We start from the raw sequence: 26359 nt of genomic DNA on the forward strand, positions 1-26359 counted from the left end.
TGGCATGAGTTCCAGCTCTGGGGTGAGCTGGTCTCAGGAGGGGACTCTGGGAATTCACTTGTCTCTGGAATAAAACTTTTTACCAGTATTTTATACATAAAGGAGCAAGGGTGGGATATGATTCACGTGATGTTCTGTGAATAAAGATTTTTTTTTCAACCAAAATGAAGGTTTTGGTGTTTTATTACCTTAGCCAATATAATAAACAAGCAGGACCAGCTCCTGGTTCAGTGTGGATGGAGGAGGGGGCTGCAGGGGAGAGGGCCACGGAGCTGCTGTGGGGGGCTCCCATTTGAGTCACAGTGGGAAATGGGTCCCACTGCACGGGGGTTGGAAGGAGCAGGAGCCTGTGCTGGGCCTCACTGGTCAGTCTGGTGGGATGTGCCAGGCTGGGGCAGCCCCAGAGCTGGTGGTGGAAGGGAATGGAAATGGGTGGGTGATGGAACAGGAGTGGGGGGCAGCTGGGGGCACATCCAGGCCCCTGCTGTGCTCTACCCACTCCCCCTTAGGGCCTGAGAGGGGCCAGACCTTCCTCTCCCTGTCTACCTGGCAGTGATGCAGCTCAGGGGGTTCTAATTAGGAGAAGTGGAAGAAGAGCTTGGAGAGCAAAATGTGGTTGTTGATAAAGAGATTGTGGGTTTAAAATGTGAGATCAAGGGGTTGGGTTATCTTCTTCTTGCTCTTAAATTCTGTTTTGAAGTAATTCCAGTCCCCACAGCTACAAAACACTTACTAAATCAGAAAATACCCAGCAAAGAATGCAGAAAGCTGTCAGTGCTATATGTATGAACTTGATGCAGAGGTGGGACCAGCCCATGGCAGTGCTGGGATGGGGCTGCACTGGATGCTATCCAGGCTGGGCCCCTGAGGGGCTTTGACACTGTGAGCAGCAGCTGGAAATGGGACTGATGCTTCAGGAGGGTGTTTGAGTGTGACTGGGCATGTGGAAGAAATGTCCTGGTTTCACCTGGGATTGAGTTAATTTTCTCCCCAGCAGCTGTTCCTAGGGCTGTGTTTGGGATTCAGTATGGAAATAATGTTGATAACACAGCAATGGTTTGTGTTTACTCTAAATTAAGGACTTTTCAGTTTCCCAGGCTCTGCAAAGGCTCAAGAAGCTGGGAGGGAGCAGGGCCAGGACATGTGACCTGAACTGGCCAAAGCAATATTCCAAACCACAGAGAGTCATTCCAAGCATATAAACTGGGAATGATGGCCTGGGAGGGGTCAGAGGCTGGTGAACAACTGTACTGGCCAGCACTTGTCTGTCTTGGCTTTTTTGTCTCCCCCTCTCCCTCCCACATTATTTTTTTATTATTATTTATACCTAACTTTATTTCAATTATTAAACTGTTCTTATCTCAACCCCCAAGTTTTACTTTTCCATCTGCCCCAATTCCCCCATCTCCCTTCGTGGGGGGCAGTGAGCTGTGATGTTTAGTTGCTGGCTGGGGTTAAATCTGAGAGGGAAAGGTTTTTAAACAAACTAAACCTCTTAAAAAGCAGTGAAATGAGCACTTAAAAGCAGTGAAAAGGGGGGTAAGGTATGTGCAGAATAGAGGGGGAGATAATGAGTGATAAGAGATTATGATTGGGTGGGACATAATTAATTTAGAAGGAAGATAGTGTAGATAAGTACCAGAGGATGTTTGTACTTGGCCCAAAGCCTGCTCTGTGTCTGCCTCTCCCTGTTCACTCTTCCTCAGGTTAACCCCAGAATGTCAGCACAAGGGATGTGTTAAAAATCAACCTTCTTTAGAAGCCCATAGTAACACTGCCCAGGGCTGGAAGTCTCAGCTGGAGGAGGAAAATATCTCTTCCCAGGTATTATGTGTGTTTTGGATAATTTGTGCCTATAAAGAGAAATATATATAAAATATGTTATGTTGGCAAGAAATATTCTTATAAGGTTTGAAGCATGCAAGCCAGAGTCAGGGATTGCCTCACATATGTCAAAGCCACAGCTGACAAGAGGGAGAAGGGCTTCATTTGCAAATGAATAAACCTATCTCTATGGAGATGGGTCCTTCTCCAAGGTGATCCCAGGAACTCCCAATGATGAGTACTCGATGAATATATAAGATTGAGATACCCAGAACCATCAGGAAGACACATCTCAATGCTGAGTTCCAGTAGCTCGATGATTGGCATACATCACTTCCCAGACACGGTTTTGTTCAGCTCTACTCTACGCAGAGAAAAGAAACTACATGAATGTGAACCTCTGAAAAGAAAGAAAACCCTGCCTCAGGCAGAATAGAGGGTGTAAGAGCTGCTCAGACAGAACAGTCAGTGTGAACAGAGGAGACCCTATGCTGTAGAGGCTGGACCAGTGTTTCCCCCAGCACTGATCCCGGGCTCAGCGCTGTCCTTATGATTGTGGCTGTCTTAGACCGAATCGTTATCGCAAAATAAAAATCTATTCATTATTAATTCGGCTCGATCATTTTTACCTATAACAGCAGGCCATAAAAGGTGAACGAGCTGTGGTTCCCCAGCCCCAGGTAAAGTAGTGCTCTGGCCCACAAATCCTACAAACGCTGCTGTCAAAGCAGAAACAATCACAGCTGGTGTTTGTCACCACTTTCATTCCAAGTGACAAAAAAGATATGAAGGTGAAAAGGAGAAGTTCCCATGTCAGCACTTATTGACTCTGTAATCTATGTTATGGAGTAATGCATATGTAAAATATATATATGTAATAAATGATGCTTGTACAAAAAAAATCTTCAAGTTTTAAATCACAAGCTGCAGCCAGGCCGTCTCTGTGCTTCTTTCCTGGGCCATCTATACATCAGGAACATGCATCTCAATACCAGGTTCCCTTAACTCAAGATCAGCATTCATCACTTCCCAGAAACAGCTTTGTCCAGCTCAGCACAGAGAAAAGGATACCCATGAATACGTGAAGCAAAGAGAAGGACAGGAGAACCTCTGCCCCAGACAGAAAAAACTGTATAAAAACTGACGACAGAGACAGCATTTGTGAACAGAGGAGATCTGATGCTGAAGAGGTCGTACCCGTGTTCACCCAGCTCAGCACTGCCTTTCTGATTGTGGCTATCCATCACCAAATCTTGGTCGCAAAATAAAAACTTATTTTAATAATTATTAATTTGGCTTGATCATTTTTACCTATTACAACTCCAAAGAAAAGCAGTCTGAGGGCATTTAAAACATTTTTATTCTAAATTTCCAACTAGAACCTTAACATAAATTGACAGAACTTTAGAAGAATCCTAATTTTGCACATTCCAGTCAACATGTAGCATTTTCTACTGTTAGCATACAGATAGATGGTGGATATCCAGTCTTTAGGGGAAAATTAGAAGGAATTAATCTCTTTGTAGACAAACACCATGTCTGGCTTCTTAATTCTTTATGGTTGTATCTTTAGATCCCGTTTTGTACTTTGCATATTTAGAAATATACTGCTTGATCTGAACATTTTCAGTCCTAAACATGCATTTTTACTGAATTAAACCATTCCTACTCCCTTCCTCCTCTAATACAGGACAGGTACCTGAGAGCTCTCAAACATGTTTCAAGCATTAGAAAACTGCAAAACTCTAATGGAAACTGGAAAAGCACCTCAGTGTCCTCCTGAAACTTCCCCTGTTAGGAGTTGTGTGTGATGCAAGGAACTTGCAGAGGATTCTCTGTTAAGGTCTGCCTGGGGAAGTCACTCACAGGAGACAAAAGTAAGACCTAAGGTGACAAATGTAAGGCTTAATGTGTGAAGGTGCAAAAGTTAAGCTCAGGATGCTCTCAAAGCAGTCTCTGCAAACAACAACACGGTTTAAAACCCAACCTGAACACTTCCCATACTCTGAGTGGACAAACTCAGAATCCAACAAATAAAAACAAAAACTGCATGCACATTAAAATACTTCTAAGTTTGCCTGTTACAAAAACCAGAGACTTAGCAATTACGATGTTTTTCCTGTTCACAGGGAGCCACCAAGACGCAGGGCTAGCCTGGGTAGGTTTCTGTGTACATTTATCTATTTTTTCAAGAACAGTAACAAAATTCACCAAGGTGAGGGTAACTTTTAAAACAAATGGTTGGGGGAAACATCTGGTAACCATGGACAGTTCCACATATTCAAACATTACAGAAACACATTATGCAAAAAAAAACAAAGTGTAGAGTTCTGCCATCAGGTCCAGAGCATGTCTGTCTTCTGCAGGAGCTCTCCCATCCAAACCAGGGAGATGCTTACTGCTGGGGCAAAACTAGATTCCTAGGGGAGGGACTAATACTCCCGAGTTCTGGAAAGGACAAGATACAATTTTTGCATGAGATTGTAATATACGTTATGAAATAATACCTGCTTATGTGAAATATATGTATGCAATAAATGGTGCTTGTACGAAAAATCCTTAAAGTTTTAAACCACAAGCCGAAGCTGCAAAACCACAGATGGCAGCAAGCAGAAAGACCTCATTTACAAATGAAAATGTGGCTGTGTGTGAAACTCTCCTTTCCTGGACCATCAAGGAGATCCCAGTGATGAATACACAGGAGATATCTACAATCTAGATAGTCAGAGTGTCAGGAGCATGCATCTCAATACCAGGTTCCCTTAACTCAAGATCAGCATTCATCACTTCCCAGAAGTGGCTTTTGTACAGCCCAACACAGAGAAAAGGAGACCTCATGAATAAGAATAGGAGCACCTCTGCCCCAGACAGAAAAAACTGTATAAAAACTGACTGGACAGAGACAGCATTTGTGAACAGAGGAGATCTGATGCTGAAGAGGTCGTACCTGTGTTCACCCAGCTCAGCACTGCCTTTCTGATTGTGGCTATCCACGACTGAATCTCAGTTGCAAAATAAAAACCTATTTTATTAATTATTAATTTGGCTTGCTCATTTTTACCTATAACAAGATGGACAAATATACAACAACTTCCCCAATCCCCCAAGGGACAGTGGCCTCTGCAGAGGCAGAACTTGTCCCCTTGGCAACAGAGCTTGTCTACAACTGACATTTCAGTTTGGTTTGCCAGACTCAGCCCAACACTGGCAATTGCAGAGTCCTGGCTGTGCAGGACCTGTGTCTGCAGTGCCCTGAGAGCAGCAGGTTCAGTTGCTCTCAGTGGCAACCAGGAGAATCATTCCTCAAAGGATCTTTAAGCTGTTGCTTTGCTGCTAAAGGCAAATAAAAATCTTTGATTTCAGCATTAGACGCTTCCCCATGGGGAGCTCCTTCTCTCCCTCCCCTAGATGGAATTTGATAGCTTCTTCTCCCAGTGGTGCTGTTTAAGGACTCTGTTTCATCTCAGCTCTGACTTAGGGGTGGCTGACAGCTCAAAGCAAAGGAACAATTTGGTTTAAGTCAGGGGCAGGGCTGGGGGTGAAGGGGGATAATGGGGATGCTGTGGAACAGTGTGTTTAGAGAGGCAGAGCCAACGTGGCCAGGAAGCAGCTCTGCCTAACCTGGGCCACAGGAACGGAGCAAGGAAAGAACAGAGAGGATGCCTCAAAGGAAGGACACAGAGGATGATCCCAGCAGCAGATTCCCTCAGAAGCTGCTCTCAAGAAGCAGCTGTTCCATACAACCCTCCTGTTCATGCAGTGACAGCCATGAAGTGCTGCTACAGCCAGAGATTTCAGGAACTGTCCCCAGCTGTGGCCTGGGTGCCTCAGCCCATGCTCAGTACTCACAGGCCTGCAGACAGGTTGTACGGGAGGGTCTCAGGGGGCCGCATCCTTGAGGGCAAGGAGTTGTTCTTGTCACTGATGGTGCTGGAATTAAGTGACTTTGGTTACTTGTGGCAAATGCACTGGCTCACATTTATGCATTTTACTGCAGCAAGGCCCTGGGGGATGGTGCTGTGCCACCATTCTGGTGGTGCTGAGGAGAACTGGATGTGCTCTGAACACTCAAAGGTTTTGTAAAGAGTCTGACAGGTGGAACCAGGCAGTGCTGCTGTCAGCCCCTATGGAAGAGCTCACACAGAACTCAGAGCTGCCAGGGACAGGATTATTGCTGGACTGTAAATGAACCTGTTAAATAAACCTTCAAACACCTTGGGCAGCTCTGGTGGTGCCACCACATCCCCTAGCCAGCCAGGGCAGCCCCTTCCTGTTCACAGCTGGGCACTGAGCTCCTTGCTCCCCCTGCCCCAAACTCTGACCACTCTTTGGAAAGGGCACAAGGGGAGGGTTCTGCTGACACAGGGCCCAACTTCAGCAGCTCTGCCAGGCCCCAGGAGCTCACAAGAAATCTCCCAAAGACTCAAAGGACCACCTTTCTCCCTGCACATTGCCCAGACATCCATCTGTTCCTGAACACAGGCCACAGGAGCTGTATCAGTGCTCCTGAGGGTTTCCTGCTCTTGTCCATATTTGTATAAACAAACACTGATGTAAAGAATCAAAATTGCATTCCCTACCTTTTCATGGCAGAGCTGATCACACCCCAAACAAAAGCAGACTCGGATCCTTCCAGCAAGTCTGTGAAAGAAAGCAGATGTTGTGATCCAGAACTAAGAAACCCCAGAAACCACCATCAGATCAGTACCTTAAATGGCTTCCCACTGCCAGAGGGCAGGGCTGGGTGGGATACTGGGAAGGAATTGTTCCCTGTGAGGGTGGGCAGGCCCTGGCACAGGGTGCCCAGAGCAGCTGTGGCTGCCCCATGGAATGAGATGAACTTTTAAGATGCCATCCAAACCAAACCATTCAGGGATTCTGTGATCAGCAATATCTCTGTCATATTTTTTACATATTCAAGAGAGAGGAAAAGTTGACCTATGAGGAATGTGTCTGCTTCACTGAGGAACATGTTTCCATTGCTATCACCACACATAAGGTACAAAATTATGGGAGGAACGGGATGCTTGGAAATCTCTTCCTGTGCTTGTTCTGGCAGGCTTTTTGGATTGCTCTCTATTGCAAGCCAAGCTTGCTGGGTGGAGAGATCAATATTCATATGAAGGAGCATAAACAAAGTGCCCTACAAGGCAGCCCTGAGTGAACAGCACTCCTGGCCTCACACCATCCCCAGAGGAGCCAGAGGACATGGCCAGGAAGAAGGCAGCAGATAGGCAAGTTCCTCACCTGTTTCCCAGTCTTCAGCACAAGGAGGTGCCTGCCATGTGCTCCCATTATTCAGCTGCTCCTGCGGGGACTCAAAGGACCGGCTCACTTCAGAAAGAGAGAAAACACAGTGACCAGCAGTCCTTAAATCCATTAAACACTTTGGCTCAAACTGCAGAACACCTCTGGGCTTTAGAGGAAGGCCCACCCAAAGCAAACAGTTTGGGGACAGCTGAAATGCAGCAACTTCAAATTTGCCTTTTTCAATGAAAAAGAGAAGACTGTGCTCCCTGAAATTCTGAGCAGGAATTCTGGAGTGAAGAGGAAACCTGCTAACATGGATGCAGGCATCACTGCCTGCGCACCTCTACAGAAGATAGAAAACCATGTGCCCTATGGTGAGCAAGAGTTAAAGGGAGATCAGCTCTGCAAGAGGAGCAGCCCATCCTTGTGGCCATAAATGCATCCCACTCTTCCTTACAGAGGCACTTGCTACATGGTTTTGGGTAAAACCTTTGATTCAACAAGCCTGGTAACAAAATACATGCAAGACCTATCCAGAGCATCTGCCATATTCTCAAGAAACTGCCCAATGAAGCCAAGCACATGAGACCAACTTTCCCCAAAGCTGCTGTGTCACACACAACTACAGACAACCATTTGCCTACCACTCTTGGATTACTCCATGAGGACACCTCAGTCCCCAGGGTGCAGAGACAGCTGGGAGCACAGGGGGTCTCTTACCCACATCTTGCTCTACAAAGGCTTTGTCCTTGCACTTCATGATGTGGTCGCTGAGGTTGGCCCGAGGAACCAGGTGACGAGCGTTGAAAGGGCATGTGGCCAATTTCTTTGCAATTTCAGGGTTGCTCTGGAAAAGGGAAAACCAAAATTATGTGCCACATCTCACAAAGTCACTTACCTCTTGCTGATACATAGGGAAAAAAGACTGGGGTATTTGCAATGTATTGGTTAGACACTCACTAAATACAAAAAGGGAGATGAACATGACTTTTCTTACAAAAACATTTCACAGAAACTGAGCCATACTGACTGAAATGAAAAAGACTCTCAGCAAACTCCACACAGTTCCCTGCAGTGCTGGTGGTATGACTGCATGGCTTACAGCACAAATGAAACCATTTTAAAACCAGTAGGGGGGAGACATAATATCAAAGCAGTGTGACCCCCCCCCGTGTGGCGAATAACTCTATGCTGCAGAAGGCAGAATAATTTGCATTTATTAAGCTAAATTATATTACATCAATATATTTATATATATAATACTATACTAGAACTATATCATACTAAAAGGATACTAAAGAAAAACCCGTGACTGTCTCCAGACACAGCTTTGACCCAACTGGCCAATCAATCCAAACAACCATCACCGGTGTCCAATTAACAAATCACTCTTCAGTAAACAATCTCGGTAACACATTCCACATGTGCCAAACAACAGGCACAGCAAATAGAGATAAGATTTGTTTTCTTCTTTCTCTGAGCTTTCTCACTGTGTCTCACAATTTCCCAGGAAAAATCCTGGGAGAGAGAATCATGTAATCATGTCTCTCTCTGTTCAGAGAATGTGAATACCACATCAGGAAAATCTAAACCATTCAGAATTATTTTAACTAAGTGGGCACACAGGCAAAGATATTCTGTAAGCCTTTGAGAAGAGCCAGGGAGCTGGCAGCATTCCACCTGCATTTCTACTATAGCAGGCACCAGTTCTAGTGGTAGAGCTCAGCTGTCACTACAGTAAATGATCTGCAAGTGATAGAGAATTACTGGGAACACCCCAGCTCTGCCACTGGACCAGTGCTTGCCTGGCTCTGCTGGTCAGGGATTAGACTCACACCCAAGGCTGCTCCAGGCAGTTCTTCCTCCACCACTGCTGATCCCTGGCTTCAGCACACCCAAGGCCCTTGGCACTCCCTGCCTGGTACAGCCAGGGCTGCCATGTCCATAGGTGTCCATCACTGCTGTCACCTGGCATGAGCGAGTGGCTTCCAACTGCCAGAGGGCAGGGTTAGATGGGATACTGGTAAGGAATTCCTCCCTGTGAGGGTGGGGAGGCCCTGGCACAAGTTACCCAGAGCAGCTGTGGCTGCTCCTGGGATCTCTGGAAGTGTCCAAGGCCAGGCTGGACAGGGCTTGGAGCAACCTGGGGCAGCAGAAGGTGTCCCTGCCATTGTGGGGGTGGCACTGGATGAGCTTTAAGGTCCCTTCCCACCCAAACCATCCTGTGATTGCAGGATTCTTAAACAGTTCCAGCCAAGAAGATCTAACTTCTCTGCCCGCAGTGTCCCCGTTTGGGTCAGGACTGTGTTCTGCACAGAGCAATGGGAAACTGAGCTGGATGGAAGTGTTAATTGGATTTTATGCATAAAGCATGCAAAGGAAACCCAACAAATTTGTCCCAAGCAAGAGGGACAATCTTCACCCAGACCCTTGCCACTGCAAATAACACACTGTGGCATCTTCAGATGGACCAGTGACAATCCCCAAGCTCTTCTGCTAATTACTTAGACACTGGTTTTATCTGCTTGATGATCACTATCTCACCACATCCTAAAAGTGGAAAAATGAATACGGCCTCCCTGTGAGCTGCTGGAATAGACCAGAGTCTCCTCCCTGAACTAACCATGAAGGATCTCTGTCTCCTTCCAACAGAGCCAGACTGTGAATGGGTGAATTCCTGTGTGCCTGGAGCTCTCATTAAAAAAATCCTGAAATTATATGAAATAAAAATTAAACAGGGCTACACATCAGGAAAAGCAGAAGACAGGGAATATTTGCAAGCACAGTCACTCAGTCACTGCCTGTCCAGCTCACCTCCTTACACTTCACCAGGTGATACGGAAACCGCCGTGCTCTGATCCAGTGATGTTTAACCAAGGGGCACTGAATTAACCTCTCTGGATCCAACATATCTGGTGGAAAAGGTAAGAGCATCTGGTTAGGAAGATGAGAATCATTCACACAGTGCACTGGGGAAAGCCCCACACTACCACATCAAGGCTGTGGTCTGAGGGAGTTAAACCAGTTGCTCTTAGTTTGAAACCATTCATTACGGCAGGCACTTGCTTTGCATAACCAAATTAATTAAACCTGAAGTCCTCATAACTGGGACATTAGTTAAAACAGAGGAGAGTCAGCACCACTGAGCATAATAACTCTTTAGGTTATTAGAGAGCCAACCACCCTTACTCCAAGAGAAAGCCAGCAGCATTTCCCAGCTCTCCTGGAGGAGGATCAGTGGGATCATGTCACACCCACCAGCGCCTTCAGCAGCTGAAGCAAATGTTTTTTCCATCAACAGCTTGTTTTGCTGGAGGCAGAATGTGAGGGAACTGAGTTACTTTCTGGAGGCAGCAGTGTGCCTAACATGGTACATGAAACTCTGAATGAAGCTTTTAATCATGTAATTATTTAGGAGCTGAGGTGTTACTAAAGCAGCAAAAACACTGAGGAACAAACATATTGAACATGAAGCAGTGTGAATCAATGCATACATAATTGTCTATAAAATATAAATATTAATAAATATGCATATTCTCAGTGAGGAAGAGAAGCAGCCAGGAGGAGACACAAGGCCCCACTACTCCCTGTGGGTCTGTCTGTGGGTACACACCAAGGAGCCTGGGCTGCTCCCATACTTTCTGCTCTGCCACTCTTGCTGCAGGGGTTTTCAGCACATTTAGGATTTGATTATGCAGGAGCTAACCCAGCTCTGTGCACTGGCTGCTGCTGCTGCCTCTGCCCTCCTCTCTCACACATGTGGCTCCATCAGACCTCAGGCTGGCAGTTGTTAAAATGCTGTTCCAGAAGTCCCAAAGAACAGAATTCAGGCTAAGAGCCACTTGGAAAGAGAAGAGACAGACAGGACCCTTGTCTCCATCTGGGCTGTGCAGTGCTGCTGCCTCTGAGCACCTCTTACCTCAACAGCCTACTCAGGGAAATTAAGAGCACCTGGCTTTGCATTGGCCCAGCTGCCTCTGGAAGAGCAATCACAAGTGGCTTTGTCACTGAAAACGTTGTGAAAAATGAAACACTCTAATACTGTAAATTCAGTATTAGAAAGCAGCGTTTCTCTTTTTTGGCACCGGCTGCATGGGGGATGCTCCTCCAAACATTCCTCCCTTCTGAGGAGGGTTTTTTCTCCTTGAATGCATTCCAACTATGGGGTCTGGCCAAGATACACCCTTATCAGGCACACATTCTTTATTCTCACAGCTAAGATACACAGTAGTGCATGTTAACCACTGATATGTAAATACAGGATTAAGCACTATCTGTTTATGGTATTCACAAGACTAAACAGTATTTGGTAGAGATTTTTTCCAATAGCGTCTCTTTTTGAACTGGCGCCACACAGGATCAAGTGTGGTTCCAGTGAAGGGAACAGAGCGTCCAGCAGCACAGGAGCAGCTCAGGCAGCCAAGCAGCTGTAATTTTATACATGGCTGAAACTACCAAAGCACCGGAACAATGCCACGTGCAGGGAGATCCTTGTACCTGTCCCTGTCCACGCTGCATTGAAACGGATCCCAAAACCTCCTGGACCACTGAGCCGGGAGACATGGGTGGCAGCCACGCTCGAACCGAACAAAGTCGCTTTATTCAGTGACATCCTGCAGGATGGACCTCACCCGCACCAGCCGCAGCGACCTGGGCTGCGATCACCGAGAGGGCCCGCGGGGTCCGCCCGGCTCGGGCACCGGGCGTGGGGACGGACCGGGCCGAGAGAGAACAGCCCAGCCCCGAGGGGAGAGACAAACCCGGCCCGAGGGGAGAGACAAACCCGGCCCGAGGGGAGACGACAAACCCGGCCCGAGGGGAGACGACAAACCCGGCCCGAGGGGAGACGACAAACCCGGCCCGAGGGGAGACGACAAACCCGGCCCGAGGGGAGACGACAAACCCGGCCCGAGGGGAGAGACAAACCCGGCCCGAGGGGAGACGACAAACCCGGCCCCAGGGGAGAGACAAACCCGGCCCGAGGGGAGAGACAAACCCGGCCCGAGGGGAGAGACAAACCCGGCCCAGGGGAGCAGACCCCAGTGGCGCGGGTGTGGTCCCCGCCCTGCCCGCACCATCGAGCGCTGTCCCGTCCCTCCCCAACCAAACTTCAAACCTCACCCAAGTCCTCCTCGAGCTCCATGGCAGGGGCGGCCGGGGTCCGCTCTGGGCCGGAGTGTGGGGTCAGCTGTGGGGCCGAGACCGCCTCGAGGCCGGCTGCGGGGGAGCGTGTGGAGACGTCTGTGGGGCCAAGTGCGCCTAGCCGCGGGGCTGGTTTGGGGCGGGTGTGGGGCGGGGCCGGGCCGGTCTCGCCCTTCCCGCCCCGCCGCGGGGTTGGCTCGGGCTCGGCTGTGGGGCCGGGCCGGTCTCGCCCTTCCCGCCCCGCCGCGGTTGCCGCGGCAGCGCCGCGCGCGCGGCGCCATCGAGGGCGGCCGGGCCGGGCCGGGCCCGGAGCCGCCGCTGGGCCCCGACCCCGACCCCAAACCCTGAAACCGCCCTGAGAGGTTGGGGAATGTTCAGCCGGAATAAACCCATGTAGATAGAAGAAGCTAGGCGTAGACTCATCCCGATGTTTTTGACTGGGATTGCTGCAGCCTTAAGCGCTGGTTATGAGCTGGCCACGGATAGTGAATTAAAATTATCGAGATTGGAAGAGACCTTTGATACGATCGAGGCCATCCAGTCCAACTACCCCTAAACCTCATCACCCGGCACCTCCTGAACACCCCAGGGATGGTGGCTCCTTCCAGGGCCTGACCACCCTGATCTGGATGTTTCCTGTCTCAGCTCAAGGCCATTCCCCATCCTCTCACAGCACAAGAGACTGGCCCCACCTCACTGCAGCCTTTCAGGGAGGCGCAGAGAGTGACAAAATCACCCCTGAGCCTCCTTCCTGGCTAAACAAACCCATCTCCCTCAGCTGTGCTTCATAACTGTAATAGATGGGTGGTGTTGAGACTGGCTCTCACAGATGAGGAATAGATATTATGTGTGTTAAAAGAAGACATAAGACAACTTATTTTGGCTGGAATGGAGTTGATTTCGTCTGTAATTGCACAGTAGCTGGCAGAGTGCTGTGCTTTGACTTCAGTATGGGAAGAACACTGATAATATTACTCAAAAAAATTGCATTGATCACCTTGGTATGTGACAAGCCAATAATTACACTCCCTAGGGAGACATCGATTATGTCAGAGTTGCACAAGCATGGGTGCTTCGTGGAATTCCACAAATCGAGCATGCCAAATATAAAAACATTTTACTATTTATACATTTTAGCAAACAAATTAATTAGTGTTCATTGGCTACATGTAACATAGCTCTTTTATTAATTAGTATTCTGTCTTCTTAGTATTCATTAGTTGGCTAATGATTCTCTCATTTCTCATGCTAGTTAGTCCCCATGCTCAGTCTTTATCTTCTTCTGGGTCAGGGGCTTTCTTGGCTCAGTGGTCTGTGTGTCGGTAGCCGCAATCTGCCCCTGACAGAATTATCTTTCACCTGCTTGGAGCTGATTTTAACACAGTTGCTGAGTTGGCTTTGTTAGTTTCTTCTTTATCTTGGGAGTTCTGCCAGATGTCCTTGAAGGCTCTAAATTCTACATTCCTGGTGTCCACTATAATGGTTTTCCCTCCTTCACAAGCTTTGTTAACCTCTCCCTAGCTCTGAGGTCAATGAAGCATGTCCAGACTAAACCTTAACAAGGCAATTCCAGGAACAAGTTGTCTAACACCTGGATGTGACTTACAGTTCTCTGGCTGCTCTCTATTTCACAGATTAAATCTCTCTTCTTGTCGATTAGTCTTGAAAGTATACAAAGATCACACATCAAAGAACATAATTTCTTGAGAAAAATTAACATACTTAATATTTTGTAACAATAACACACTGATGGTTTGTGTGCTCAGTTGTGTTTACTGTGTGTCTGGGGCTGTTTCAGTCCCCTGGTGCACCTGAAGCCAGAGCAGGATGCTGCAGCCCCAGCAGAGACTGTACCTCTGTCAGCTCAGAATGTCTCCCTGCACTGACTTGGAGAAAAGACTCAGCAAGGTGTTAGAAGACTCCAGACCAAAATTTGGACCAAGGGGTGTGTGCCAGCACATGTGGCGGGCAGGTGCCCAAGTCACAGGAATATCATTGCCTGGGGATTTCTTTGCACCAGCTTGAGCTCACCTACTGCTCTATTAAATTATTTGCTTTTATAATTCTGATGCCTGAGACTCTGCTTTGGGAAACCAAGAATCTCAGGCCCATCATTCTGCCTCTGCTTCATAGCATCCCAGTATCATCAAAGTTGGAAAATCTCTCTGAGATCATCAGGTCCAGCTATTCCCTCAGCAGTGCCAAGGTCCCCAAGTACCACATCTACATGTTTTTTGAACATTTCCAGGAATAGTGACTCCAGCACTGCCATGGACAGCCTGTTCCAATGTCTTACCACCCTTTCAGTGAAGAATTTTTCCCAAATAGCCAACCTAAACCCCTCCTGGCACAACTTCAGACTGTTTTAATTCTGTCCCTTGTTCTCTTGGAGGAGAGCCTAAGCCCCACCTGGCTGCACCCTCATGTCAGGGAGTTGTGGAGTCAGAAGGTCCCTCTGAGCCTCCTTTTCTCCAGGCTGAGCCCTCCCAGCTCCCTCAGCTTCTCCTCATTAGACTTGTCCTCCAGTTATTTCTTCTCCTCCCTGGACAATCCACACTCACAGCCCCCTTCTCCTTGGGGCTTTCAGAACTGACTTCAAATGAGGAGTTTCATATACATGTAAGCAAAGGCACTGACCTTCAATCCCCTGATTTCCTTTAGGGGAAGAAGAGACACTAAAAGGTTTCCCACTGTTCTAGTTAGGAGTTACAGGCCAAGGTTTTTCTGGCAGTAGCCAGAAATTTGCCAAATTTAATTCCAGCAGGTGACTGAAGGCTTACCAGTGCTCTCTAATAGCAGCAAGAGCAGAATCATCTTAAGACACAAGAGATAGTGTATTTGTAGAATCAAAACTTTACATCAGGAGAGGAGTGTAGGCTTCTCTTGAGTGGAAATACTACAACACATTTCCAAGCACAGAGAAGCTGGCCTCTTCCAGTCCTGTCTGCAAAAATATGTAAAAAATTGTTTCCAGAAACCTAAGATGGACTAAATCTGTCAAAGCAGTGTGTCTTATACACATGATCTGCAATGAAGTTTTACTCTTTTGCAAAGGCTGAAAAGGGCTCAGTACACTGTGCCATCCTTCCTACGGCAAATAATGAAGGCCTTCCATATGCCTCATGCAACCCAAACATTCCCAGAGGAACACCCTTCCTCCTGACTGTGTGTGTTTGGAGTGTCCACAGAGGCAGGGACCCTGCACGGAGAGTTAACAATCATTGTGTGAACAATCAATGCACAAACATCCCTGAAATACCCTCCCAGAACCACCCCTGGTTAACATGGCTCTGCTTGGGCACCTGGAGATCATACCTGTAGGGTAAAGTATGTCACAGAGGCATGGGCTGGGATGCAACAAAAATTTAATAAATCAGAAGAGATAAACAGGTCAATCCAAAAGAGGAATCCAGTGCAGAAAGCACCAGGGGACAGATCAGAGTTTGGTTTATGGCTGTGGCAGGGATCCCAGCAGGCGTCCATCTGCCTGATCCAGAGAGGGAGCAGGGCCAGCAGGTGCTCCCCAGGATGGCTGTGTGGGGATCACAGCCCCAGGGAGCACAAGGGAACAAGGACACAGGAGGGAACGGAGAGAGTGGCAGGGGACAGAGGCAGGGATGGGCTGTGCTTGCCAAGAGCCCAGGCTGGCCCTGTCCTTCTGCAAGGGCTGCTGGGGTTCTCAGCCCCTCAGGAAGCAAGAAGCCGATGCTGCGTGCCCAGGGCGGTTCCAGCCTGGGAGTCCCTGGGTTCCTTCCCCAGGGCCAGCGGCAGCAGCTTCAGCAGGGGAGGCACCTCGTGCCACAGAGGCCACTGCCCAAGCCAGAGAGGCCAAAGCCCCCAGAGCTGATGGGCACTCCCTGGGAGCTGAGGATGCTGCCAACAGCAGCCGAGGTGGAGGATCCCACCACGGTGTTCTGTGGGAAGGAGCTGAGGATGGGCCCGGGCAGGGTCACCACCACGGGCGAGGGTTCGATGGCCACGGTGGAGTCCTGGCACTGCCTGACACAGGGCTCATTGCAGCTGTTGGCCAGCGGGGTGGGGCCGCAGGGCTGGCAGGGCCGGCACGGGCTGTAGCAGGACATGTCTTGGGGCTGCAGGAGCACCTGGGAGACAGGGCAGGGGAAAGCAGAGCACACGCAGTGGGTGAGGGTCAGCCTGTCACCCCACCATGAGGGACCAAAGGCATGAACTGGAGACTGGCCCAGGAGCTGCACAGAGAGACCCACAGCCTTCTGCATCCTCAAAAGAGCCCAGCAAGAGCTACCCAAGGAAGAGCACTCTGTGGTCCGTAGCTCTGGAAACACCTCAGATAAGCCCAACCTTTGCCCATGTTACACCTTCTGCCTCCTTCCCACATCCATGACAAGAATCCATAAAGCTGAAAAAAGCATGTATAGATGGATGAAGCCCATTGGAGGAGGAGAAGATGAGAGAAAGCTTCAGACTCACCTTGTTCTCAAGGAGATGGAGGTGAGAGGAGTGGATGAGAGAGTGAGGAGAAGGTCCTGCTTTTATACAGATCCTGCACTGCCCCAGGCCCACAGTCACTGCACAAGGACAGTAATTTTCCTACAGACTCATCTCAAAGCAAAACATTCTACCCAATGGCACAGATTGTGGTTTGGTTTTCATCTATTTTGCCATTTCATTTCCCCATTTTTGACATTCTCACTAAGTCATAAAGGCTTCTACATGACTTCTACATGTGGTGGGATGAGAAGTCCCACAAGGATTTCTTGTGCAGGAACAGAATATTGTGGGCAGGAACAAGACTCAAGTTGTCCCATGTGGAGTTCTGTACTTCATTTCTACCTAAGGGATTTGTTGTCTCTTGGGACAGTGCCCTCTCTTCCCCCTCTCTACAAGCCAGGATGCATTTTGGCTGCACCTTTTGCACCCTGACCTGGAGGACACACCAAGTCCTGCCATTGTCAATTCTGTGCACACCCTGAGCTGTGGCAGTGCTGCCAAGCAAGTCAGGCTGAGGGCAATGGCTGCCTGGAGCTGTGGTGTGTGGGCTCAGCCCAGTGCCAGAAGATGGTTTTCCAGGGTTAAGGATGGAGCTGCCCTTGCTGGAAGGGAATTCAGCCCTGCCTGGGACAAAGCCTGCACATATCACGCACTCCTGGCTTGGCCTCACCCCAAAATTGGAGCGTGACTCACCATGGGTCAGGAGAGTTTGGCTTTGGAGATTTGCCTACTGAAGGCATTCCCTTGCCTACCTGGGATGCATCCCAGCTGCCTCCATGTCTGCAGGGCAGGGAAGTGCATCAGTCCTTGGTGCAGTTTGAAATCTGGTTTTGCATCCAGGGCTTTCTGAGCACACCTCCTCCCTGAGCACTGCATGTTGGATTCTGTAGTGATTTTCTCTATCACTTCTCCAGATATCAAAAAAAGTCTGGCTGGCCTGTTATTCCCTGACTCCTTCTCATGCCTCTCTTGAACCCCAGACACTCTCTGGCGTTCTTCCAATTCTCAGATGCTTTCCATGGTCCCTGCGACTTTCAAAGGGAGTTGAGAAAGGCTTTGCCCTGAGCCCAGTGAACACATAACATCAATCCACACACACTCATGCCAGACCAGTGTGTTTGAATGCTCCTCTATCAGATTCTGTTCTGCTTGGGGAAATCTTTGCTGTTCCAGATGTTGGAGGATTACCAGGAACGTGAGTTCCTGACAGCAATTCCTGATGGTAAAGACCAAGGACATGAACCTTTGAGCATGTTCACCTTTCCTGTACCCCCTGCCCTCAGGGAAGCTGCCCTGTTGAATACTGGGGCTGCCTGTGTCCAAGGCTCCCTTTATGGATGGCCTGTCTGGAGAAGATCTTCTTATTGCTCCTCCATGTGCTTTGCCTGATTCAGCTCCAGGTGGGCTTTGGCTTTCATAATACCTAGGAAAAGGCATTAAGAGCAAGAGAGCTGAAACATGGGAACAGCCTGGCTGCCTGGACATGCTGCAGCTCTTGAGGAGAGCAGAGAGAGAGTGAAAAGAGAGAAGCAAGTTAAATGTTCATAAAAAGTGGATTATTGTGTGCTGCCTGACACGTGCAATGCGAGGCAGGGACTCTCCCTGCAGGGGATGCTGCAAAGAGTCGATTTTGACTGCCCTAAAACATCATTCCCTGCCTTCATCCAGCACTTGTGTCCATGTGCCCTCACTTACATGGCTCTGCCTGGGATATGCTTTGCTTCCCATCACAGAACATGACAGGATCCTGCAATGCAGGGCAGGAATGTTGGAAATGAGGAAATGAAAAGGCAGTGTAGATGGAAGCAAAATGTGAATCGCTGCCACTATGTGGGATATTTTTCTTTGAAGATGAGTCTGCTAAAAAATTACGCCCTTGTGCAGGACTGTGGGCCTGGGGCAATGCAAGAGCTGTATAAAAGGAGGCTCTTCTCCCGACTCTCACATTCACTCCACTCACCTCCATCTCCTTGGAACAAGGTGAGTTGGGAGCTCATTCTCCTTTTTCTCCTTCTTCTCTGGGCTTTCTCTGCACATACCTGTGACTTTGTCCTACGTGAGATCTTGCAGATGCTTTTTGTGAGAGGAGGAAAGGAGTGGGAAGTGTGTGACTGCTGGGTCTTGGCAGAAGTAATGCCCCAGATTTGGGCTGGTTGGGGATGACCCTGGGCTTGAGATCTTGGTGGGGTTTGTATGAGGGGAAGAGCCCCTGTGCCTCCAGAAAGAGACTTCAGCTCTCATTCCCAGCTCATGCCTTGGCTCCCTCATGGTGAGGTCACAGTTGGATCCTTACCCACCCCTTGCGATTTACGTCCCTCTGCTCTCTGTGCCAGGTGCTCCTGCAGCCCCAAGACATGTCCTGCTACAGCCCGTGCCGGCCCTGCCAGCCCTGCGGCCCCACCCCGCTGGCCAACAGCTGCAATGAGCCCTGTGTCAGGCAGTGCCAGGACTCCACCGTGGCCATCGAACCCTCGCCCGTGGTGGTGACCCTGCCCGGCCCCATCCTCAGCTCCTTCCCACAGAACACCGTGGTGGGATCCTCCACCTCGGCTGCTGTTGGCAGCATCCTCAGCTCTCAGGGAGTGCCCATCAGCTCTGGGGGCTTTGGCCTCTCTGGCTTGGGCAGTGGCCTCTGTGGCACGAGGTGCTTCCCCTGCTGAAGCTGCTCCCTGCACTGTGGCCTCCACCTGGATCCCCCTCTCCTCCCTCTTTTGACTCATTAAATTGTGCTGCATCCCAGCCTGTGTCTTTGTGTCATCCTTTGCCTGGCAGAGATGTTGCCCCAGGGGTGTGTCTGGGTGGGGGTTGTTGGGGCTAGTTTTGCCCCGGCTGTCAGCACAGGCTGGCATTGGGAGTGCTCAGCGTGCACTGAGTGACTCTCTGTGTTCTGAGTTTCTCTGCCTCTTTGGGTCAGGACAGAATTTCCCCTACATTGTCCAGGGACAAACATGCACTCTGCACTTCTGTTCCTTCTCCTTTCTCATCTCAACAGTGTGACACAAATCCTCAGGAGAGAATGTGTTACTGACCAGACAGAGCTACTGGCTTGCCATGATATTCCAGCAGATCCCATGGATCTGAAAGATTTCTGTAAGGGAGGGATAGAGTTCAATGGGCAGCCTTCTCACAGACCCCAGTTATGATGGGAGCACAGAATGGGTTTTGTTGGAGTAGATTGTTAAATGTATTTAGTCCAGCCCTCCTGCCATGGAGAATATCTCAGCTCCAGCTAACCTGTTCCAGTTTAAAACTCCTGCCCCTCATCCAATCACTTGATATAATGTCTCTCTCCAATTTTCTTACACCACCCCATGAACTGGAAGGCTGCAATAAGGTCCTCCAGACCCTGCTCTTCTCCTGAATGAAAACCTGAACTGCTCCAGCTGCCCTCCAGAGCAGGGTTGATGCATCCATGTGACCATGCTCTGCAGGGCAGCTCTCCTCCCATGCACCCCCAGTTCCTATTGATTTCTGAGATTGCCCCAAGGCAGTGTCAGGACCTTGCACTTGGCTTCGTTGAAGTTCCTGAGTTCCACGTGGACCTGTTGCTCAAGTCTGTCAGGATCCCTGTGGATTTAAACCCTTCCATCTGCCGTAGCTCTTGCTCCCCTCAGCTTCATGTCATTGCTGAGGGTCACAAATCAATGAGGTTGGAAAAGACCTCCAGGATCATCACCTTGAGAAGATGCCCCTGTGGCCACTTAAGCACATCACAAAGTTCCATGAGGGTGCCCCCAATCCCACTGTCCCTGTCACTGATGCTCCCAGACACCGAGGGCTGTCAGCAGCACCCTGGGCTGTGCGAGAAGGAGCGGAGCCAGGAGATGTGGATGCTGCTCTGCTCAGCCCTTCCCTGCTGCCATCCCCCGTGTGGGAAATGAATTTGTAGGGAATTCTCAAAGCCTGACAGAAGGCCCACATTGCATTCATCTGTTGACAGACATTGGTGACAGAGAAATGGAACTAGAAGCAAGTTTCAAAGGTTGGCTTTGCAAATAGAACTAATAACTTTATAGAAACAGAACTATGAAAGATACATCAAATTAAGATGCACAAGGAGTAATTTTAGATGATTTGCTTGAAGGCATTTACAGCATGGGGTGGATAAGGTGATAGGCCAAGATACACTTATAATGTATTTCATTTAGGAATAGTTGCTTTCTTATTCTAATAGCATGAATGATAATATCTGTATTGTCTCATTCTTCTCATGAGATTGAACATAGAATAAAAATGTTTAAAATGTCTCTAAGTATTCCCATCTCTAGGTCAGAAAAAAGCATAATCCTACACCCCGTATTGGGCACAGGTTGTAATGCAAGAACCACCAGGACAAAGCAGACTGAGTTTAGTGCAGGGGGGCCGGGATGGTGAGGAGATCAGAGCACTTGACTCAGGCACAGGGATTGATGGGCATGGAGAGGAGAATGGTTTGTTCAGGGAGAGAAAATAATCCTTGGAGTAGACAGGGCCAATGAAGAGGTTTGGTTCATTCTGTTCATCGATGTCTTAAGGGATAATGACTCAAAACATTCCCCCATTTGTGGAGACCAGGGTGCTTTGGTGAACTGGGGCAGGTGAGCTCTGGCTGTGTAATGGCCAACCTCAGATCTAGTCTGACAGAGGGTGCATGATGGGCTTGGAATGAGGCAGGAGTTTGGTGCTGGTGTCTTTTGCCACCCAGAGCAGCCCTCCCTTGCACAGAGCACTGGGTTGTGGGGGCCCCTCTGTTCCCCAGGGGAAGCACCAGGACACTCAGGTGTGGCCTGACAGTGTTCATTTTTGCTGCTGGGCCCCACTGGGCCAAAACCAAAGCAACTGTGCTGACTGTGATGGCAGCTGTGTTGGCTTAGAAGGTGTCAAGGGCTCCTGAAGGGTCCCATCATCCAAGACATTACATGAGCCAGTGTGAAGCTCCCTCTCCAAGGGAGGAACCTGAGCATCTCCAGCGGAAACTGAGTGAAAATAAGCCAAATAGATTTTATGTTCTGTGGATTTTCTTCGGGTTTTTCTCCCACCACTTCTTTGAGACTTCCCCCACCACCTGACAGGTCCAGTCTGAGAACACTTTGACCAAGAGTGCTCATCAACCAAGTCTCATCACATGGCCTGTGGCTTGGGAGATCTTGACAATCTTGCCCCTAATTTCTCTTCCTTCCTTTTGCCTTGTGCATGTCTCTGGGTGATGTGGTTGCATTTTCATCTTGCCATGCTTTCATGTTGTTGTATTGCTTTAGAAAATAAGAGCCATAATGGCTACAGATGTGTTTTCCTGTCCAATCGTATTTTTCTAAAATAATCCCTCTGTGTGGACTTACAGACACCAATCATTCAGTGTTGGTCCTCCCTAATCAATCCCAAGGGATGTATTAACAAGAACCTGGGTTACCCCTCACCTTCTGCAGTGGGTTGTAACACAGACACCTGGAGAAGGGTAGAACGCAGCAATGCCATAATAAAGCACACACAAGTCTCCCATCTTAAAAAGCACTGAAACACCTTTTCCTACATATGTCTCACAGAACAATCCCTGAGAAACACCTCCCTCCCTGTGAATCTTGGGAGACCAACAAGAGAGGAAAGGATGACACAGATGCATGGGCTGGGATGCAACAGAAATTTAATGAGTCAAAAGATGAGAACAAGGCCACTCTGAGTGGAGGCCTCAGTGCAGAGAGGAGCTGGGTCAGCTCAGAATCTCCATCACACGGCTGTGGCAGGGATCCCAGCAGGTGTCCATCTGCCTGATCCAGAGAGGGAGCAGGGCCAGCAGGGGCTCCCCAGGATGGCTGTGTGGGGATCACAGCCCCAGGGAGCACAAGGGAACAAGGACACAGGAGGGAACGGAGAGAGTGGCAGGGGACAGAGGCAGGGATGGGCTGTGCTTGCCAAGAGCCCAGGCTGGCCCTGTCCTTCTGCAAGGGCTGCTGGGGTTCTCAGCCCCTCAGGAAGCAAGAAGCCGATGCTGCGTGCCCAGGGCGGTTCCAGCCTGGGAGTCCCTGGGTTCCTTCCCCAGGGCCAGCGGCAGCAGCTTCAGCAGGGGAGGCACCTCGTGCCACAGAGGCCACTGCCCAAGCCAGAGAGGCCAAAGCCCCCAGAGCTGATGGGCACTCCCTGAGAGCTGAGGATGCTGCCAACAGCAGCCGAGGTGGAGGATCCCACCACGGTGTTCTGTGGGAAGGAGCTGAGGATGGGCCCGGGCAGGGTCACCACCACGGGCGAGGGCTGGATGAACACGGTGGAGTCCTGGCACTGCCTGACACAGGGCTCATTGCAGCTGTTGGCCAGCGGGGTGGGGCCGCAGGGCTGGCAGGGCCGGCACGGGCTGTAGCAGGACATGTCTTGGGGCTGCAGGAGCACCTGGGAGACAGGGCAGGGGAAAGCAGAGCACACGCAGTGGGTGAGGGTCAGCCTGTCACCCCACCATGAGGGACCAAAGGCATGAACTGGAGACTGGCCCAGGAGCTGCACAGAGAGACCCACAGCCTTCTGCATCCTCAAAAGAGCCCAGCAAGAGCTACCCAAGGAAGAGCACTCTGTGGTCCGTAGCTCTGGAAACACCTCAGATAAGCCCAACCTTTGCCCAGGTTACACCTTCTGCCTCCTTCCCACATCCATGACAAGAATCCATAAAGCTGAAAAAAGCATGTATAGATGGAAGAAGCCCATTGGAGGAGGAGAAGATGAGAGAAAGCTTCAGACTCACCTTGTTCTCAAGGAGATGGAGGTGAGAGGAGTGGATGAGAGAGTGAGGAGAAGGTCCTGCTTTTATACAGTTCCTGCACTGCCCCAGGCCCACAGTCACTGCACAAGGACAGTAATTTTCCTACAGACTCATCTCAAAGCAAAACATTCTACCCAATGGCACAGATTGTGGTTTGGTTTTCATCTATTTTGCCATTTCATTTCCCCATTTTTGACATTCTCACTAAGTCATGAAGGCTTCTACATGACTTCTACATGTGGTGGGATGAGAAGTCCCACAAGGATTTCTTGTGCAGGAACAGAATATTGTGGGCAGGAACAAGACTCAAGTTGTCCCATGTGGAGTTCTGTACTTCATTTCTACCTAAGGGATTTGTTGTCTCTTGGGACAGTGCCCTCTCTTCCCCCTCTCTACAAGCCAGGATGCATTTTGGCTGCACCTTTTGCACCCTGACCTGGAGGACACACCAAGTCCTGCCATTGTCAATTCTGTGCACACCCTGTGCTGTGGCAGTGCTGCCAAGCAAGTCAGGCTGAGGGCAATGGCCTTTGGGCTGCCTGGAGCTGTGGTGTGTGGGCTCAGCCCAGTGCCAGACGATGGTTTTCCAGGGTTAAGGACAGAGCTGCCCTTGCTGGAAGGGAATTCAGCCCTGCCTGGGACAAAGCCTGCACACATCACGCACTCCTGGCTTGGCCTCACCCCAAAATTGGAGCGTGACTCACCATGGGTCAGGAGAGTTTGGCTTTGGAGATTTGCCTACTGAAGGCATTCCCTTGCCTACCTGGGATGCGTCCCAGCTGCCTCCATGTCTGCAGGGCAGGGAAGTGCATCAGTCCTTGGTGCAGTTTGAAATCTGGTTTTGCATCCAGGGCTTTCTGAGCACACCTCCTCCCTGAGCACTGCATGTTGGATTCTGTAGTGATTTTCTCTATCACTTCTCCAGATATCAAAAAAAGTCTGGCTGGCCTGTTATTCCCTGACTCCTTCTCATGCCTCTCTTGAACCCCAGACACTCTCTGGCGTTCTTCCAATTCTCAGATGCTTTCCATGGTCCCTGCGACTTTCAAAGGGAGTTGAGAAAGGCTTTGTCCTGAGCCCAGTGAACACGTAACATCAATCCACACACACTCATGCCAGACCAGTGTGTTTGAATGCTCCTCTATCAGATTCTGTTCTGCTTGGGGAAATCTTTGCTGTTCCAGATGTTGGAGGATTACCAGGAACGTGAGTTCCTGACAGCAATTCCTGATGGTAAAGACCAAGGACATGAACCTTTGAGCATGTTCACCTTTCCTGTACCCCCTGCCCTCAGGGAAGCTGCCCTGTTGAATGCTGGGGCTGCCTGTGTCCAAGGCTCCCTTTATGGATGGCCTGTCTGGAGAAGATCTTCTTATTGCTCCTCCATGTGCTTTGCCTGATTCAGCTCCAGGTGGGCTTTGGCTTTCATAACACCTAGGAAAAGGCATTAAGAGCAAGAGAGCTGAAACATTAGAACAGCTTGGCTGTCTGGACATGCTGCAGTTCTTAAGGAGAGCAGAGAGAGAGTGAATAGAGAGAAGCAAGTTAAATGTTCATAAAAAGTGGATTATTGTGTGCTGCCTGACACGTGCAATGCGAGGCAGGGACTCTCCCTGCAGGGGATGCTGCAAAGAGTTGATTTTGACTGCCCTAAACCATCATTCCCTGCCTTCATCCAGCAATTTTGTCCATGTGCCCTCACTTACATGGCTCTGCCTGGGATATCCTTTGCTTCTCATCACAGAACATGAAAGGATCCTGCAATGCAGGGCAGGAATGTTGGAAATGAGGAAATGAAAAGGCATCGTAGATGGAAGCAAAATGTGAATCGCTGCCACTATGTGGGATATTTTCCTTTGAAGATGAGTCTGCTAAAAAATTACGCCCTTGTGCAGGACTGTGGGCCTGGGGCAATGCAAGAGCTGTATAAAAGGAGGCTGTTCTCCCCAACCTCACATTCACTCCACTCACCTCCATCTCCTTGGAACAAGGTGAGTTTGAATCTCATTCTGCATTTTCTCCTTCTTCTCTGGGCTTTCTCTGCACATACCTGTGACTTTTTACCATGTGAGATCTTGCAGGTGCATTTTGTGAGAGGAGGAAAGGAGTGGGAAGTGTGTGACTGCTGGGTCTTGGCAGAAGTAATGCCCCAGATTTGGGCTGGTTGGGGATGACCCTGGGCTTGAGATCTTGGTGGGGTTTGTATGAGGGGAAGAGCCCCTGTGCCTCCAGAAAGAGCCTTCAGCTCTCATTCGCAGCTCATGCCTTGGCTCCCTCATGGTGAGGTCACAGTTGGATCCTTACACACCCCTTGTGATTTACGTCCCTCTGCTCTCTGTGCCAGGTGCACGTGCAGCCCCAAGACATGTCCTGCTACAGCCCGTGCCGGCCCTGCCAGCCCTGCGGCCCCACCCCGCTGGCCAACAGCTGCAATGAGCCCTGTGTCAGGCAGTGCCAGGACTCCACCGTGGCCATCGAACCCTCGCCCGTGGTGGTGACCCTGCCTGGCCCCATCCTCAGCTCCTTCCCACAGAACACCGTGGTGGGATCCTCCACCTCGGCTGCTGTTGGCAGCATCCTCAGCTCTCAGGGAGTGCCCATCAGCTCTGGGGGCTTTGGCCTCTCTGGCTTGGGCAGTGGCCTCTGTGGCACGAGGTGCTTCCCCTGCTGAAGTTGGTCCCTGCACTGTGGCCTCCACCTGGATCCCCCTCTCCTCCCTCTTTTGACTCATTAAATTGTGCTGCATCCCAGCCTGTGTCTTTGTGTCATCCTTTGCCTGGCAGAGATGTTGCCCCAGGGGTGTGTCTGGGTGGGGGTTGTTGGGGCTGGTTTTGCCCCGGCTGTCAGCACAGGCTGGTATTGGGAGTGCTCAGCGTGCACTGAGTGACTCTCTGGGTTCTGAGTTTCTCTGCCTCTTTGGGTCAGGACAGAATTTCCCCTACATTGTCC

General features: G+C 49.7%; 3 protein-coding genes and 2 pseudogenes across 3 annotated transcripts; 2 read left to right on the forward strand and 3 right to left on the reverse strand.

Moving 5' to 3' along the window:
- Positions 1 to 3166: 3166 nt before the first annotated feature.
- Positions 3167 to 12312, reverse strand: GTSF1 (gametocyte specific factor 1). The gene is made up of 7 exons (XM_021551508.2): positions 12196 to 12312; positions 9889 to 9986; positions 7795 to 7921; positions 7072 to 7158; positions 6405 to 6465; positions 5674 to 5754; positions 3167 to 4272 (listed from the first exon to the last, which is right to left on the reverse strand). Exons 1-7 carry the CDS (start codon positions 12215 to 12217, stop codon positions 4257 to 4259), a joined length of 492 nt encoding a protein of 163 aa, XP_021407183.2. The 5' UTR covers positions 12218 to 12312; the 3' UTR covers positions 3167 to 4256.
- A 3680-nt stretch (positions 12313 to 15992) lies between these two features.
- Positions 15993 to 16797, reverse strand: LOC144247485 (feather keratin 1-like; annotated as a pseudogene).
- A 2243-nt stretch (positions 16798 to 19040) lies between these two features.
- On the forward strand, positions 19041 to 19346 carry LOC144247486 (feather keratin Cos1-2-like). Its single transcript, XM_077788403.1, has one exon. It carries the CDS (start codon positions 19041 to 19043, stop codon positions 19344 to 19346), a length of 306 nt encoding a protein of 101 aa, XP_077644529.1.
- Positions 19347 to 22719: 3373 nt separating this feature from the next.
- On the reverse strand, positions 22720 to 23524 carry LOC144247487 (feather keratin 1-like; annotated as a pseudogene).
- Positions 23525 to 25775: 2251 nt separating this feature from the next.
- LOC144247488 (feather keratin Cos1-2-like) lies at positions 25776 to 26081 on the forward strand. Its single transcript, XM_077788404.1, has one exon. It carries the CDS (start codon positions 25776 to 25778, stop codon positions 26079 to 26081), a length of 306 nt encoding a protein of 101 aa, XP_077644530.1.
- The last annotated feature ends 278 nt before the right edge of the window (positions 26082 to 26359 follow it).

The sequence above is a fragment of the Lonchura striata genome, chromosome 25 (assembly GCF_046129695.1).
Source record: "Lonchura striata isolate bLonStr1 chromosome 25, bLonStr1.mat, whole genome shotgun sequence".
Taxonomy (NCBI): domain Eukaryota; kingdom Metazoa; phylum Chordata; class Aves; order Passeriformes; family Estrildidae; genus Lonchura; species Lonchura striata.